The following is a 15,834-nucleotide window of genomic DNA, read 5'->3' on the forward strand; positions in this document are numbered from 1 at the left end:
GATCATAATTGATATACATGATATGTTGTTATATTTGGTGATGTTATATAGTAATTTTATCATGTGATATATTTTTGGTTGAGGATATAATATGCTCATTCATGAGAATTGATTTCATTCATATATATGTCATTGAGGATACATACATACATATTCATACATGACATCATGCTGCTTTTTTATTCATATTATTCAGTATATGATTTACTCTCTATTTGACATCACTGATTCGAGGTAAGGTTTATTCACTGAGCCTTTTGCTCATGATTCTCCTTATTTCTTTTCTAACCCCCACAAATAATATGGTACGTGATACCGACTTGAGATATTCCGATGAGATATTTTAGAAAGATGAGGTGAGCTATAGAAGCGAGATGGTATAGAAGATAGTTTAATCAGATATTGAGTTGTACCATTATTTTATATTTGTACTTCATTGTATAGATAATAATTGGTATAATACAAGTCAGACTATAGTGTATTATTGTATCAGTTGTTTAGTTATACCTTGATGGTTTGTTGTGGCCTGTGTGGGATCAGATTAATTAGTGATCTAGTGTATATTATTGTGGACTTGGATATTCACATGTTAACAGGTTTATTTAGTTAATAGTATATTTTATTTGGTGTTGGATTATGTGAGCATGGATATCTTAGCAAGTAGTATTTGATGATGTCATGATTATATGGGCATAGGAGAGTATCTGTGCATGATGAGCCCCGCTCGACCTGTCTCGTGCACCGCGCGTGTCGTGTGGGCGCATGCGCATGCACGCGTTACAGCAAATCTCCCCATATTCAAACCAAACCATGAAAAGCCGAGTTTTTCACCAAAATTTCCAAATATAAATCTCAGTACGCCCCTAATAAATCTTAGCTCTTTGCAACATCCAAAAGATGGTCAAAGTTATCAATTAATCTTAAACTAAAAACCTGGCCTAAACTAACCACCAATAGCCAGCTCTAAAGCTTCCCAATAACTTCCCAAACAATAAACCCATTCCCTTCCCCAAACTACATTCCCACGGAAGATACCTAACAACACGTGGAATGATTTCCTACTGCTTCGAACGGTTCTGATCCTCTCCCCCTTCCCATCCAACGGTTAATATTCAATACGTCTTCCAATTTCCCTTTTTAGCCCATCGAGTCACCTCCTATTTATATACTTCCACACTATAGAGAAAGAGAGATCGATAGAAACATAGCAATGGCGATGTCGTCCTCGTCGATGACGGCCTCCAAGGCCATGATAGCCCGACCAATCTCCGATCTAACCCGGTTTAATCCGGTCAGACCGAACCGACTCGCCCTCCCGGTTCGCTCCCTTTCGGGCTGTGGCGCCGCCAGCATGGCATATCGGCCGCGGAGAGCCACCTCCGCGAGATCAGAGGCTGCGGTGGGTTCGGAGGAGAAGAAGAGCTCGGCGCCGGTTACGACAGATTTGGTGGAGAATTCGGTGAACACGATCCGGTTCCTAGCCATCGACGCCGTGGAGAAGGCCAACTCCGGCCACCCGGGTCTCCCCATGGGTTGCGCTCCGATAGGCCACATACTCTACGATGAGGTCATGCGATTTAATCCGAAGAACCCGTATTGGTTTAATAGAGATCGGTTTGTTCTCTCGGCGGGGCATGGGTGCATGCTCCAGTATGCCCTGCTCCACCTCGCCGGATATGATAGCGTAACGGTACGCCACTCTTGATCAATTTTATCTTTTTTTCTTGATATTATAGATGGATTTGATTTGAAATTGTGGATTTGGTCGGAAAAAGATTGCAACTTGGTGTTGATAGGAGCTTGTTAGATATTGAGAAGAGTGGGGTTTACTCATCGATAGAAGATACTTTGATTGTTTAATTGGAATTTTAAGTGTTAGATTGTAATATGTAAAATGGTTTGCAAAGTTGGATTAAATGCCAAGGTGGTAACATGATGATTTCATCCTTTTTTATGTTTGTAATTGGATAGTGTCTTAGATAAGAATTGGTTTGACGATTTTAAAGCCATAGGGGTAGAGCAATCTGGTATTCTTCTATGAAAATATTTTTTTTCTTTATACTAAAAATTGTAGCATAGATTAATTTGTTAGACAAATAGATACTTTTCTTTTTCTGATGTATGAGAGATTAGATCTACTTTTATTTTTGCTGCTAAAGCCCAACATCAGCCAATCACACTCGGCCGTGCATTTCCAATCTTGTGTAATTTGCTACTTCAGCCCTTTGTCTCTGTGTTTTCAAGTCAAGAATTCTTCAGTTCGATTCACCATAAAAAGAAAGAAGAAAGAATAAAAGCCACCAGTCTGCTCCTTGGATTGGTTCTCGCGAATCACTCCTTCATGCTTTCAGTGGCTTAAGAGTGCCTTCATAGCAAATAATTGATGGAATCTGTACTCTAGTCCTCGACTTGGCTCCTGCCATTTTAACATAGCCTTCACTAACATAGGCATTTTGAAGGGAGGGGACCTTGTTTCAGAATTTTCTGGTTCCAATACTGAGTATTAGGGATTTCTAGTTGCATTTGGTTTCTTTTTCAGAATACGGACATAGATACAGTAATGGGAAAACAAACTTGGAGATACACCATAAATTGAGCTGCATATGCTAACCCGCCGCAGCACATCAGAACTTAGTATGGAAATAATCTGTTTATTTATTTTCTTTAGTTATTGATGAGTGATATTTAATCTTTCAGGAAGAGGATTTGAAAGCTTTTCGGCAGTGGGGGAGTAAGACTCCTGGTCATCCCGAGAATTTTGAGACACCCGGAGTTGAAGTGACCAGTGGTTTGCATCTTAAACTAAGCATGGTCTAATTGTTCTTTGTTTAGCAGAATGTGGATAGTTTTGCAAAACTGTCACCTAATTTCTCCTCTTCTCATCTGTATAGTTGAGACTTAATTTACTTACTGTATAGGTCCTCTGGGTCAGGGTATTGCAAATGCCGTTGGACTTGCACTTGCTGAGAAACACTTGGCTGCTCGTTTTAATAAGCCTGATATGGAGATTGTTGACCACTACACGTAATAAACATCTTCCCGACTCATCTCAATCTTGTTTGACTATCTTCATAATCACTTAGAATTGTATGATGTGAATTTTGGTGCATGCTTGGGCTTTAGGTATGTTATACTTGGAGATGGCTGCCAAATGGAGGGCATTTCAAATGAAGCTTGTTCTCTTGCTGGCCACTGGGGTCTAGGAAAATTGATTGCTTTCTATGATGACAATAGCATTTCTATTGATGGAGACACTGACATTGCATTTACAGAAGATGTGAGTGCCCGATTTGAGGCTCTTGGTTGGCACACTATCTGGGTAAAGAATGGTAACACAGGTTATGATGAGATCCGTGCTGCTATTAAGGAAGCAAAGGCTGTCAAAGACAAACCGACATTGATTAAGGTCATTATCATTTTAATTTTCTCATGTTAAATGAATCTGTGTTTTGGCCTTGACTCATGTTGTAAGGGATGATTTGTACAGGTCACTACTACTATTGGGTATGGATCACCTAACAAGTCAAACTCATATAGTGTACACGGGAGTGCATTAGGTACGAAGGAAGTTGATGCAACTAGGCAGAACCTTGGTTGGCCTTATGAGCCCTTCCATGTTCCTGATGATGTGAAGAGGTGTGTGACCTTGGAAATTTTGTTCATGGATGAAAATTTTCATTTGATAACCTACTAATTTTATTAATCCATCTCAGGCACTGGAGTCAGCATGTTCCCCAAGGTGCTTCTCTTGAGGCTGAATGGAAAGCCAAATTCGCAGAGTATGAAAGCAAGTATAAGCAGGAGGCTGCTGAACTGAAGGGCATCATAGAAGGAGAACTGCCTGCTGGATGGGAGAAGGCTCTTCCCGTGAGCATTGCTTATACCTTTATATACTTCTGATCTTTCCATGTGGTCAACAATAGTGAGAGTATCATAATATGTATCTCTAAGTTCTGTTACTTTGTTGTTTGATTTGCAGACATATACCCCTGAAAGTCCTGCTGATGCTACCAGAAATTTATCTCAACAGTGCTTGAATGCACTCACTAAAGTGCTTCCCGGACTTCTTGGAGGCAGCGCTGATCTTGCATCCTCAAATATGACATTGCTGAAAATGTTCGGTGACTTCCAAAAGGACACACCTGAGGAGAGGAACATCCGTTTTGGTGTTAGAGAGCACGGAATGGGTGCCATATGCAATGGTATTGCACTCCATAGCCCTGGCCTCATCCCCTACTGCGCAACTTTCTTTGTATTCACAGACTACATGAGAGCTGCCATGAGGATATCAGCATTGTGTGAGGCTGGAGTAATCTACGTGATGACCCATGACTCCATTGGTCTGGGAGAAGATGGACCCACCCATCAGCCTATTGAACATCTTATTAGTTTCCGAGCCATGCCCAACATCCTAATGCTCCGGCCTGCAGATGGTAATGAGACTGCTGGTGCTTACAAGGTTGCAGTCCTTAATGGGAACAGGCCGTCGGTCCTTGCCCTCTCTCGTCAGAAGCTCCCTCAGCTTCCTGGAACATCTGTTGAAGGGGTTGAGAAGGGAGGCTATGTTATCTCCGACAACTCTTCTGGGAACAAGCCAGATCTCATTCTTATAGGCACCGGTTCTGAACTTGAAATTGCTGCAAAGGCAGCAGACCAGCTGAGGAAGGAGGGGAAGACGGTTCGGGTTGTGTCACTTGTTTCATGGGAATTGTTTGATGATCAACCGGAGGAATACAAGGAGAGTGTCCTTCCCAGCGCAGTCACTTCGAGGATTAGCATCGAGGCAGGATCAACACTTGGGTGGCAAAAGTTCGTTGGAAGCAAAGGGAAAGCTATTGGTATTGACCGATTCGGTGCGAGTGCTCCTGCTGGAAGAATATACAAGGAGTTTGGTCTAACAGTCGAGAATGTCATTGCAGAAGCTAAGGCACTATAAGATTTTATCTTGTCTTACGTTCATCTCTTGGCCAAAAGGAGAATAATATTGGCTCTGATAAGGAGGAGAGTAAATTAAGGCATTAGACTTTTATTAAAAAAAAATATATCTTTTCATTTTGCTCTTAGCATGCACGAGATTGTACTCCATTTTGGTTCTGGGGATCTAATAAGCAATTGCAATGAAGACCGGCTTTGTTCTTCTATCTGCTTTCAACACTATGTATACCTGCCATTGAATGTGAACTATGTAGCCATATCAGTAGGGCTGTCAGGCTTGACGAGCAGCTCGGGCTCGGCTCGGGCTCGGCTCGGGTGAAGCTCGAGTCCGGCTCGATCAGAGCTGAGCCGAGCCCGAGCCATTATAATAGGCTCGAAATTAATATCGAGCCGAGCCTGAGCCGGAGCCGGCTCGCTCAGGCTCGGCTCGATAGGCTCGATAGCCTGAGTCCCTATGACTAAGGACATGTGGCATAAGGAAATATTGCCACGTGTCCCTCACTAACTCATTCTCATCCTCACCTTCCCCACCCTCACCTACCCTCACCTACCCCACCCTCATTAATTACTTCACCTCTCCCATCACATCACCTTCCCCATCATCAATTCCCCCACCCTCACCTTCACTCTCACCCTCATCCACCAGATCACCTTCACTCTTCCCTCCCCGTCGGTCTCCATCGGCAACGACGGCAAGCCACCACCACGGCGCCACACCTTCCTCCGTCGTCGTCCTCCTCCTCCGTCGTCGGCCTCCTCCATCCGTCTCCGACTCCTTCGGCAAACCGCCGCCCACGTCGCCACCGCCCACGTCGCCACCGCCTCATCCTCTAATCGAGCTCGAGCTTTGCTCGGGCTCGGCTCGGGCTCGGTTAGGCTCAGCTCGAGCTCGGCTCGGGTTGAGCTGAGCCGAGCCTGAGCAACATTGTGAGGCTCGAAACTAATTTCGAGCCGAGCCTGAGCCAGAGCCGGCTCGCTCAGGCTCGGCTCGTTTACACCCCTACATATTAGATTATATTCTGTTTGCTTAAAATATGTTTGATGCTCATTTTGTTTAATAGGATTTTTTAATACTTAGTTTGGACATCTAGCTGAAGCCTTTGTGAGCCACAACCCGGATATTCAACTTTTTTTAAAGGCATATACAACTTTAGACATTTCACTGCATAATGAGAAGAGATGTTGAATAGCCCGGTAGAGATAAACTAATCAAATATCTTATTTTCTAGTCTTGATGGCAAGTTTCAGTTGTAAACCTTGGGCATCTAATAATAGTCCTCACTTCCAGTAATTGAACATGAGAATTTTGTCATCGACCCTAATGATGCAGTTAGGAAAATTGGGCAGATTTTTCTGATTGTTTGCGATCTACGACCCATATATGTGTAATTTGATGTTTCTACTATTTGAAATTTCTTCTCAAATCTGTGATCTCATTACAATTAAAGAAAAAACTAAGTGAAATTTCTACCCTTTGATTTCAGAGCTTTTAAAATTGACATTCTTTACCTTTAGATAATACAATAATTTTGTATATATATTGTAACCCATATGCATCTAATAACTTGCCATAGTTCTTCCTTCTTGGTGCCGGCCCTAGCGCTCTACTAGGGAGAGGCTCTTCTCCCTAAAGTTCTCTCCATCTCCCTCTTTTATCCCCATTTTCCTTCTCCTCTCCTCGTCGAGCTTGGAGTTCGTCAGCTTGATAGTGGTACCGAGCCATCTAGGCCAAGATCGTCACCTCCTTCTCCAACATTGCCCCCCTTTCGCCTTCGACCCTGATGACATCTCCTTCTGCCCTTCTTTCCCGCACCCTGCCCCCCCAAACTAGATCTCTCTCAGTCCTCTCTTCACTCTCATCTCCCTCGGAACCCCGTCCTCTTAGTGGTGCAACATCCAGCCCAGTCGCCCTCCCTCCGATCACTACTTCTAGTAGCTTTTGGACTGTCCAACCATCGTTTCCTTCGGCTTCCCACTCCATCATCGCCTTTTCTCCCCCATGCCAAGATGGTTGTTGGCTCCTCTGACTTGCCAAAGCTTGAGGTCGCGACCTTTGCTAACCTCTCTCTATCGCCACCAACCTCCTCTCCACCCCACCCCTTGCTGGGCCTCCTTCGCCCTGGTTGTTGTTAGGCGTTGGATCAGCCATGGCTGTGGGCGAGCGATTGCCTTGCCGTCATGTGGTGGATCTACTAACTTAGTTCGCTTTTGTAGAGTTGGTGTAGTTTCATGATCTCTCAATAGTTTGGTAGATTCTACTTTGGTGATTTTTTAGAAGGTTTAGTTGGGTCTATCGATCTCTATGTGTGTTGAGTCTATTTTAGATGAGATGAGCCTTAGGATGCCGACCCTTTGATGAGAAGCGCTCTAAGTTTAAGTCTCCTACATTTTTTTTTATCTATAGGGTTGCCTTAGGCCAAGAGGGAGGTTTGTTCAATGGTCGATACCCTATCACCTCCATTTGTTTATTTGCGCGAGTATTTGTTTGGTTATATATTGATACACTGGGTTATAAATTTTTCATGAAGCTTAATGAATTATCTATCTACAGACATTTTTAAATATAAAATAAAACTTGCCATAGTCTTTATTTCAAACTATCAAAACGTTCATTCACAAACATTTTATGAATGAGTATGAGAATTTTTCTCGTCATCCACAATCAATTAGTCGTAATCTATAATCATGATATTTTTTTCTGAAAAATAATCCATAGATTAATTCATTCAAGCCAAACTAGGTTACATTAAAAGTTAGATTAATCCAATCCTTACAAGCTCGGTTTAAAACTACAAAATTTGTTCCTACACCTTCAAATGCTTCAAAGAATATTAATATGGTAATATAATAACTCTTAATTAGGTAGGTCAGATTTTAGTTTTACTAACCATTCATCTAGTCTGAGAGATACCATCTCTATTCTATCGAAGAGGAGGAACTTAACCAACTTTCACTGGAGAGTGCGCAATAAGCCAATTTGGTGGAGAAGCTTCCAGTGAAGTTTAGAAACTTGGGTGGTGCATGCTTTCTAATTGCCTTCTATCTAAAACTAATATAGATGTATAATTTGATGTTTTCTCTCATGTGGTGTTTTTGACACATAGAACCCCTTCGAATCTCATAATTCCTCAACAACTTGGTTATTACTATATACTATATAGTCATTGTTGTTGCTAATGCCCTATATATTGGTTTTCCCTCCTATTGTTCTTCTCAACTTTGTCTTATATATAGTGTTAGGTTTTTATATGTTGGCAATTGTGTACAAAATATTTTAAGTGTATTTTTTCATGTATATGAGCTTTACACAAGTCTAGAATATCACTGGTGTGAAGAATTTCAAGATCATTGGAGAAAAGCCGTCGCGTTCTCAGCCGCGTTCACAAGCGCGTTCGAACGCGAGCACTGCGTTCACACAGACAGAGAGCCGCGTTCACAAGCGCGTTCGAACGCGGGTACTGCGTTCACACAGACAGAGAGTCGCGTTCACAAACGCGTTCGAACGCGGGTACTGCGTTCACACAGACCGAGAGCAGCGTTCACAAACGCGTTCGAACGCGGGTACTGCGTTCACACAGACCGAGAGCAGCGTTCACAAACGCGTTCGAACGCAACCTGAAGAATTCAAGCTGTCGCGTTCGAACGCACTTGGGCCCGTTCGAACGCAAGTGAGATTAAGTTAGGCCGTTCGAACGTACTCGGGCCGCGTTCGAACGCACCTATGAAGTTTGCAATTTATTGGATTTTCGTGAGTACGAATATTACTTGGATTTGGCAATATCTTGGAGATCATATATAAGGATAGTGTTGCCCTAACTCAAAGGTAGTTGAAGAAGATTATTCAAGGAGACTTTTTGGAGGCTACATCGGTTCTTCAACAAAATAAGGCCCTTCGCATCTACAAATCTTAATCTTTCGTCTTAAGGGCTATCTAGACGAAAGATCAATCTCGAGGGTTACTGAGATTGGACTTCAATCACAAGAAGCAGTGAATCGTGGGTTCTAGCGATCAAGACTGAGAGGAACAAAGTCGTTTGGATCGACGGGTTGTTTTGTGAGTCAGTCTTGTAACTGCTACTATCATAGTGATTGGTTTTGATCCGAGTTTGGATCCGTGGTTTTTTACCGTTTGGGTTTTCCACGTTAAAATCTTGGTGTTCATCTCTACTTTCGTTTTTTATATTTCTTCGATCTTTTACTTAAGCGAACGAGCGAGATCATTGCCTAGTGTTTAGATACATACGTGTGTCTAGGGGTTTTTTCAATTGGTATCAGAGCGGGTTCTCTCACCCTTTGAGAGAGATCTATTAGGCATGGATTTTCATAGAGATGGACCATCATCTATTAGACCTCCTATTCTAGATGGATCAAATTATGGATATTGGAAAGCTAGGATGAGAGCTTATTTGAAGTCTATAGATGAGAGAGTATGGATGGCCATTGTGAACGGTTGGAGTCCACCAATGTACATGGTGAATGATGAGTTAGTTGAGAAACCGATTGAGTCATGGGATAAAACAGATTATGAAAAAGTTGGCTGGAATAGCAAAGCAATAAATGCAATTTTTAGTTGTGTTTCCTCGGAAGAATTTAGAAGAATATCTACTTGTGAAATAGCAAAACAAGCTTGGATGATCTTAGAAACAACTCATGAAGGTACTATGGCTGTAAAACTTTCGAAACTTCAGAGGTTGACTACTAATTTTGAAACCCTACGTATGGAGGAGAATGAAACATTTGATGAGTTCTATGCAAAGTTAAGTGATATAGTCAATTCCAGTTTCAACCTAGGAGAGAAAATTCCTGAAAATAGAATTGTCCGTAAGATCCTTAGGTCTCTTCCAGAAAGGTTTCAGGCGAAAGTCACAGCTATTGAGGAAAGTAAGGACATTGATTCTATGAAAGTTGAACAATTGGTAGGAAATCTACAAACATTTGAGTCCAGTCTTTCAAAACCGAGGAAGTCCAAAGGGATAGCTCTATCCACTGTTGAACAAAATTTAGAGGAGTCTGAAGATGAAGGTGATTTAGATGTTGAGATGTTGGCTATGTTTGTCAAAAAGTTTAATAAATTCTTTCGGAAGCCAAACAAGTTGAATACTGAAAAGTTTGAAAAAAATAAAACTTTTTTGAAAAAGAAGAATACTGTGGCTTCGAATACAGGTGGTAGCAACAACAATGTCAAACAGTAAAATAAGAATTCTGAAAATAAAGTTCAATGTTTTGAATGTTCTAGTTTTGGACACATCGCACAAGAATGCCCTAATCGTCTTAAGAGAAAGGGCAAAGCTATGAAAGTTACTTGGGATGATTCAGATGAATCTAATGATGATTCTGATAAAGACGAAGAAAACTTTGTAGCCTTTGCCTCTTTCTCGCTAATATCGACTCGTTGATGATACTGATAGTACAGATGATCTTGATATGCTACCGGCTGAGGAAGATGAATCTGAAATTCAAAAGGCATATAATGACTTGTACCTGGAGTCGTTTAAACTCAAGAAAAGCAATCTTAGACTACTTCAACGACTCAAGGAAATTGAACCAGAAAGAATTCAATTTGAGGAGAAGTACAAATTGGAGCTTGAATGTGTCAAAGACCTTTCTGAACAACTTGACAATGCGAAAAATAAAATGAAGGCTGATGAAATTGAACTAGAGCGATTGCATAAGGAAGTTACTTTTCTAAAAGGGAAGAACAAACTGGACGAGATTCTAAAAGCTCAGATCTCTGGAAAAGACAGGTATGGTGTTGGATATACTGGTAATTCAAATAATAATAAAACTGTTTTTGTTTCTGCAGGTATACAAAAGGAAGAATACCTGAAGCCATCAATCGTATTTTCAAAGCAATCCTGGATGAATCGTTCAAAATTGAAGATGAATCTACAAACTGGTGAATCTTTGACGGCACCAAAGGTAAACTTTAGTCACACTCCTCGACAAAAGGTGAGTAGAAAAGGGTTTGTTCCGACATGCTATCATTGCGGCATTCTAGGGCATATTCGACCTCATTGTAAATTTTTGCAAAAACCTAGAACTGCTTTCATTTATGGAATGAAAACAAAAACCATATGGGTCAAGAAAAGTGATTTGAAATGTTATGTTGTGCATACAGCCTTGAAAGCTTTAAATTCTGATTTATGGTATTTAGACAGTGGCTGTTCAAGACATATGTCGGGTGACAAGTCATTATTTTCTAATCTTGAAAAACATGAAGGGGGAGTTGTGACATTCGGAGATGGTAATTCATCAAAGGTAATAGGTAAAGGAAAGGTAAGTACTCTAGGGATTCCTAGTCTCGAAAATGTTCTTTATGTTAAGGGCTTGAAAGCTAATCTACTGAGCATCAGTCAATTTTGTGATGAAGATTATGAGGTAAAATTCTCCAAAAATGATTGTACTGTTCTAGATCATGATGGTAATGTTATATGTTATGGATCTAGAACATCTGATAATTGCTATGTCGTTGGAACTTCACATAAACTGAAATGTAACAGTGCGTCTTTCGACATTGCAGATCTCTGGCATCAACGTCTTGGACATGTGAATCACAAGGAATTATTTACTCTGTCCAAACATGAAATGGTAAGAGGAATACCTAAGATAAAAGAAATGTCAAAAAGAGTGTGCGGTTCGTGTCAAATTGGAAAACAAATTCGTATCTCACACAAGAAGGTAAATGCAGCTACCACTGACCGTGTGCTACAATTAGTTCACATGGACTTGATGGGTCCAACAAAAACCGAAAGTCTTGGAGGTAAACGCTATATATTCTTAATGGTCGATGATTACTCCAGATATACCTGGGTTGCCTTTCTACGTGAGAAGTCTGAAACCTTTGAAGTTTTTAAATCACTGTGCTTAAAATTGCAGAATGAAAAATCTACAACCCTAGTTAGGATTCGTTCTGATCATGGTAGAGAATTTGAAAATGAAAATTTTTCTATATTTTGCGATTCTCTTGGTATTCAACATGAGTTTTCAGCTCCTATAACTCCACAACAGAACGGGATTGTTGAAAGAAAAAACCGAGTTGTGCAGGAAATGGCTAGGGTTATGCTTCATGCTAAAAAGGTTACTCAAAGGTTTTGGGCAGAGGCGGTCAATACAGCGGTACATGTAATAAATCGTGTTTATCTAAGACCAGGTACAAATATGACTGCTTATGAAATCTGGAAAGGTAAGAAACCTAGTGTTAAATATTTTCGAGTTTTTGGTAGTAAATGTTATATCTTGCGTGATCGAGAATATTTGACTAAATTTGACACTAGAAGTAGCGAAGACATCTTTTTGGGGTACTCGAATAATAGTAGAGCCTACGAGTATTTAACCTTGAAACTTCTCTTTGTTATGGAATCTGCTAATGTTATGATAGATGAATCCTCGACTGACTTAACTAAAGCTACTTCTATTTTCTTTTCTGCAGATACATATTACGAAGAAATAGGAAAGGAGCTTGATCTGGAAATTGAGAATAAGGACGAGGACAAAGTTGAAATGAACAAAAATGACTGCAACGTACCGGAACCATCTGCTAGAGTGAAATCAAATCATCCACTGTCACAAGTGATCGGAGACGTGAATGGACCAATTAAGACAAGACGACAAATCCAAAGTGAGGTATCATTTACTTGTTATACATCTTCTTTTGAACCTAAAAATGTGAAAGAAGCATTGTTAGACGATTCTTGGGTAAATGCTATGCATGAGGAATTAGAGCAATTTTCTAGGAATGATGTTTGGTATTTAGTTCCTAGACCTAAGAATGTGAACGTTATTGGAACAAAGTGGATTTACAAAAATAAAAGTGATGAACATGGCAATATAGTTCGAAATAAAGCCAGACTAGTAGCACAGGGATACACTCAGGTTGAGGGTATAGATTTTGATGAGACATTTGCACCTGTTGCTAGATTAGAGTCTATTCGTATACTGCTTGCCATTGCTTGTCATTTAAAATTTAAATTGTTTCAAATGGATGTTAAAAGTGCTTTCTTAAATGGTATCCTGAATGAAGATGTTTATGTGGAACAACCTAAGGGTTTCGAAGATCAAAAATTTCCTTCTTATGTTTTTAAATTGAAAAAGGCTCTTTACGGGCTAAAACAAGCTCCGAGAGCTTGGTATGAGAAGTTGACCACCTTTTTAGTGGATGCGGGGTTCACTCGAGGGGGAGTGGACAAGACATTATTCATTAGACGTGAAAACAAGAGTTTAATTGTGGCACAAATATATGTGGATGACATTGTCTTCGGGGCGACGAGTCAATTATTAGCTAAGGAGTTTGCTGATCTCATGCACAGTCATTTTGAGATGAGTATGATGGGTGAGTTGAAGTTCTTTTTAGGGCTTCAAATTACTCAATTGGAGAGAGGGATTTTTATCGCTCAAACCAAGTATGCTAAGGATCTTGTGACTAAATTTGGTTTAGAAAATGCAAAACATGCTAGAACTCCTATGAGTACAACTACCAAACTAGGTAAGGACATGTCAGGAAAAAGTGTTGATCAGACAGTGTATAGGAGCATGATCGGTAGCCTTTTGTACTTAACGGCTAGTAGACCCGACATTGCATTTAGTGTCGGTGTGTGTGCTAGGTTTCAGTCTGAACCTAAGGAGTCACATTTGTTTGCTGTGAAACGTATCATAAAATATGTTAGTGGCACAGTTGATTTAGGTATCTGGTTTACTTATGACTCGGGTGCTATCATATCGGCATACACGGATTCTGATTGGGCAGGTTCATGTGATGATAGAAAAAGTACTTCAGGTGGATGTTTTTATATTGGAAACAATCTGGTTGCATGGCATAGTAAGAAACAAAACTCGATATCTTTATCTACTGCGGAGGCCGAGTACATTGCAGCAGGAAGTTGTTGTTCTCAGTTACTATGGATGAAACAGATGGTCAAGGATTATGGCATTGAACAAGATACTATGGTGCTTTATTGTGACAACATGAGTGCTATTAATATATCGAAAAATCCTGTTCAACACTCGCGTACAAAACATATTGATATCCGACATCATTTTATACGCGAGTTAGTTGAAGACAAAACAATAGCACTAGAACATGTTGAGACGGAGAAACAGTTGGGTGACTTGTTTACAAAACCTTTGGATTTACAGAGATTTGAGTATCTTCGTACTTCTTTAGGGATTTGTGCTTTGGACTGATTTTATTGGGATTTGTGTTCTTTTTAGTTTGCGAGTTTCTTTTGTTTCATTTTTTTTTGGTTTTCTTTTACTCTGAAATTTTCTTTGGTTTCAGTTTTAGATTTGTCGAGAGTTTTTTTTGTTATAAAAAAAAAAAAATTTGATGCACTCCTAGATTCAATAATATCCTCTTGACATAAAAATATGATTTTTCTCTTGATTGTGAGTTATTATAGTCAATTTTGTCATCTTGTAGTATATTGTTTCAATTTTGAATTTGTCACTCCCTCGACTTCTATAATAATAACTTTTTAATGCCTCATAACGTATGTGTATTCTTGAGTGAGCATGATATCATGAATATTTTTTTTTAAATAGCTCTCTATTAACTTTGATTTGCACAGTTTGACCTCATGCTTAGTTATCAAATATATTTTTATAAAAGATCAATGAAAAGGGCTGCAATGAGTTAGTGTGAAAGCCGAGTCTTGTTTCGAGTCCAGTTTGACTCAAGACATTATTTGCAAATGTTAATAAAAAAATGATATATGTGAATTTCTTCTTGCACATTGTTTGATTTGTATTTCAAGAAAAGGGCTACCTACTCATGTGTGAAAGCCATCATTGCACATATATGTTTCAATAAAAAAAAAATACAGGAAAAATTCCTGCTGTATTATGGAGAATAAGTCGAAAAGTGCAAATTTCTATACTGAGTCGGTTTGACTACTGTGTTGCATCATTATTTATATAGTAAAGTTTGTTTAAGAAGATTGGTTCATGTTATCTATGATCATCTTGCATATGCATATCGTTATGATCAATCAAGATTAATGTAATTTTGAGTGATGCATTCGAATTGAGTATAATATGCTTTTGATGATTTGATTGATCTTGTATGACTTATTTCATTTGATTGTCATATTCTATGTCTTGATTATATTTTGGAATTCTAGAAGTGCATCTCCAAAAAGATTTTTACCTTGTTTTTAGTTAAATTATATTATAAAAAAAAATAAATAAAAAAAAGGGCGTTCGAACGAGGATTCTTGAGTTCGAACGCGCGGACTGGTGCGTTCGAACGCACGCGTGGGTTCTTTAAATATTGCGTCCGAACCCAAGGGTTTCATCTTCCATTCTCCAAACCCTAAAAACCCTTCATTTTCCCCTTCTCAAATCTTCAAGATCTTGGTGTTTTTCATCGAATTTTTCACTTCAAATCCTTTTTGGGGGTCGATCTCCTCCGGATCTAGTGTCTTTCCACCAAAATTTTGAGTTTCTCCCCACATTTGCAAGGTATGATCATCTATTATTTTTTTTATATACACTTGCTTGATTTTGAGTGATGTGTGCGTTCTCAACTTTTGCTCACGTTAATGTTCAACTCTTGATGGTTCTTGTGAGATTGAACGTGATATCTTAGCATTTTTCAAGTACAAGATGTTTTTTTTTGGGGCTTCATGGTTTTTACCATTTTTCTTTGGATTTCTTGCTATTTTTTTGGTTGCTTTCGGAAATGTATTGAATATTGAAACGTGTTTTCTTTTCAAGAATGCCTAAGAAAACGACGGTGACCAAGAAACCAAGGCCGCCTTCCTCGCCATCCTCGGCTCCCAAGTTTTCTTCATCAACGGCTGAGGGTCGTTACAAGCATAATTTTGGCACCCGTCCTGTTATCTGTGAAAGACCCGTAGTTATATCTGATTTTTCTGAGTTGGGGATTGAACAGATTTTTACTGA

At 39.7% G+C, this 15,834-nt stretch overlaps 1 protein-coding gene across 1 annotated transcript; it reads left to right on the forward strand.

Annotated features, from left to right (window-relative positions):
* Positions 1-1,169: 1,169 nt before the first annotated feature.
* LOC140785219 (transketolase, chloroplastic-like) lies at positions 1,170-5,139 on the forward strand. Its single transcript, XM_073132997.1, has 7 exons — positions 1,170-1,690; positions 2,698-2,788; positions 2,919-3,024; positions 3,124-3,406; positions 3,488-3,636; positions 3,714-3,867; positions 3,980-5,139. The coding sequence occupies exons 1-7, from the start codon at positions 1,211-1,213 to the stop codon at positions 4,934-4,936; spliced, it is 2,220 nt and encodes a 739-aa protein (XP_072989098.1). The 5' UTR covers positions 1,170-1,210; the 3' UTR covers positions 4,937-5,139.
* Positions 5,140-15,834: the final 10,695 nt, after the last annotated feature.

This window comes from Typha latifolia, chromosome 3 (assembly GCF_019914945.1).
Source record: "Typha latifolia isolate L0001 chromosome 3, TyphaL0001v2, whole genome shotgun sequence".
Classification (NCBI taxonomy): Eukaryota; Viridiplantae; Streptophyta; class Magnoliopsida; order Poales; family Typhaceae; genus Typha; species Typha latifolia.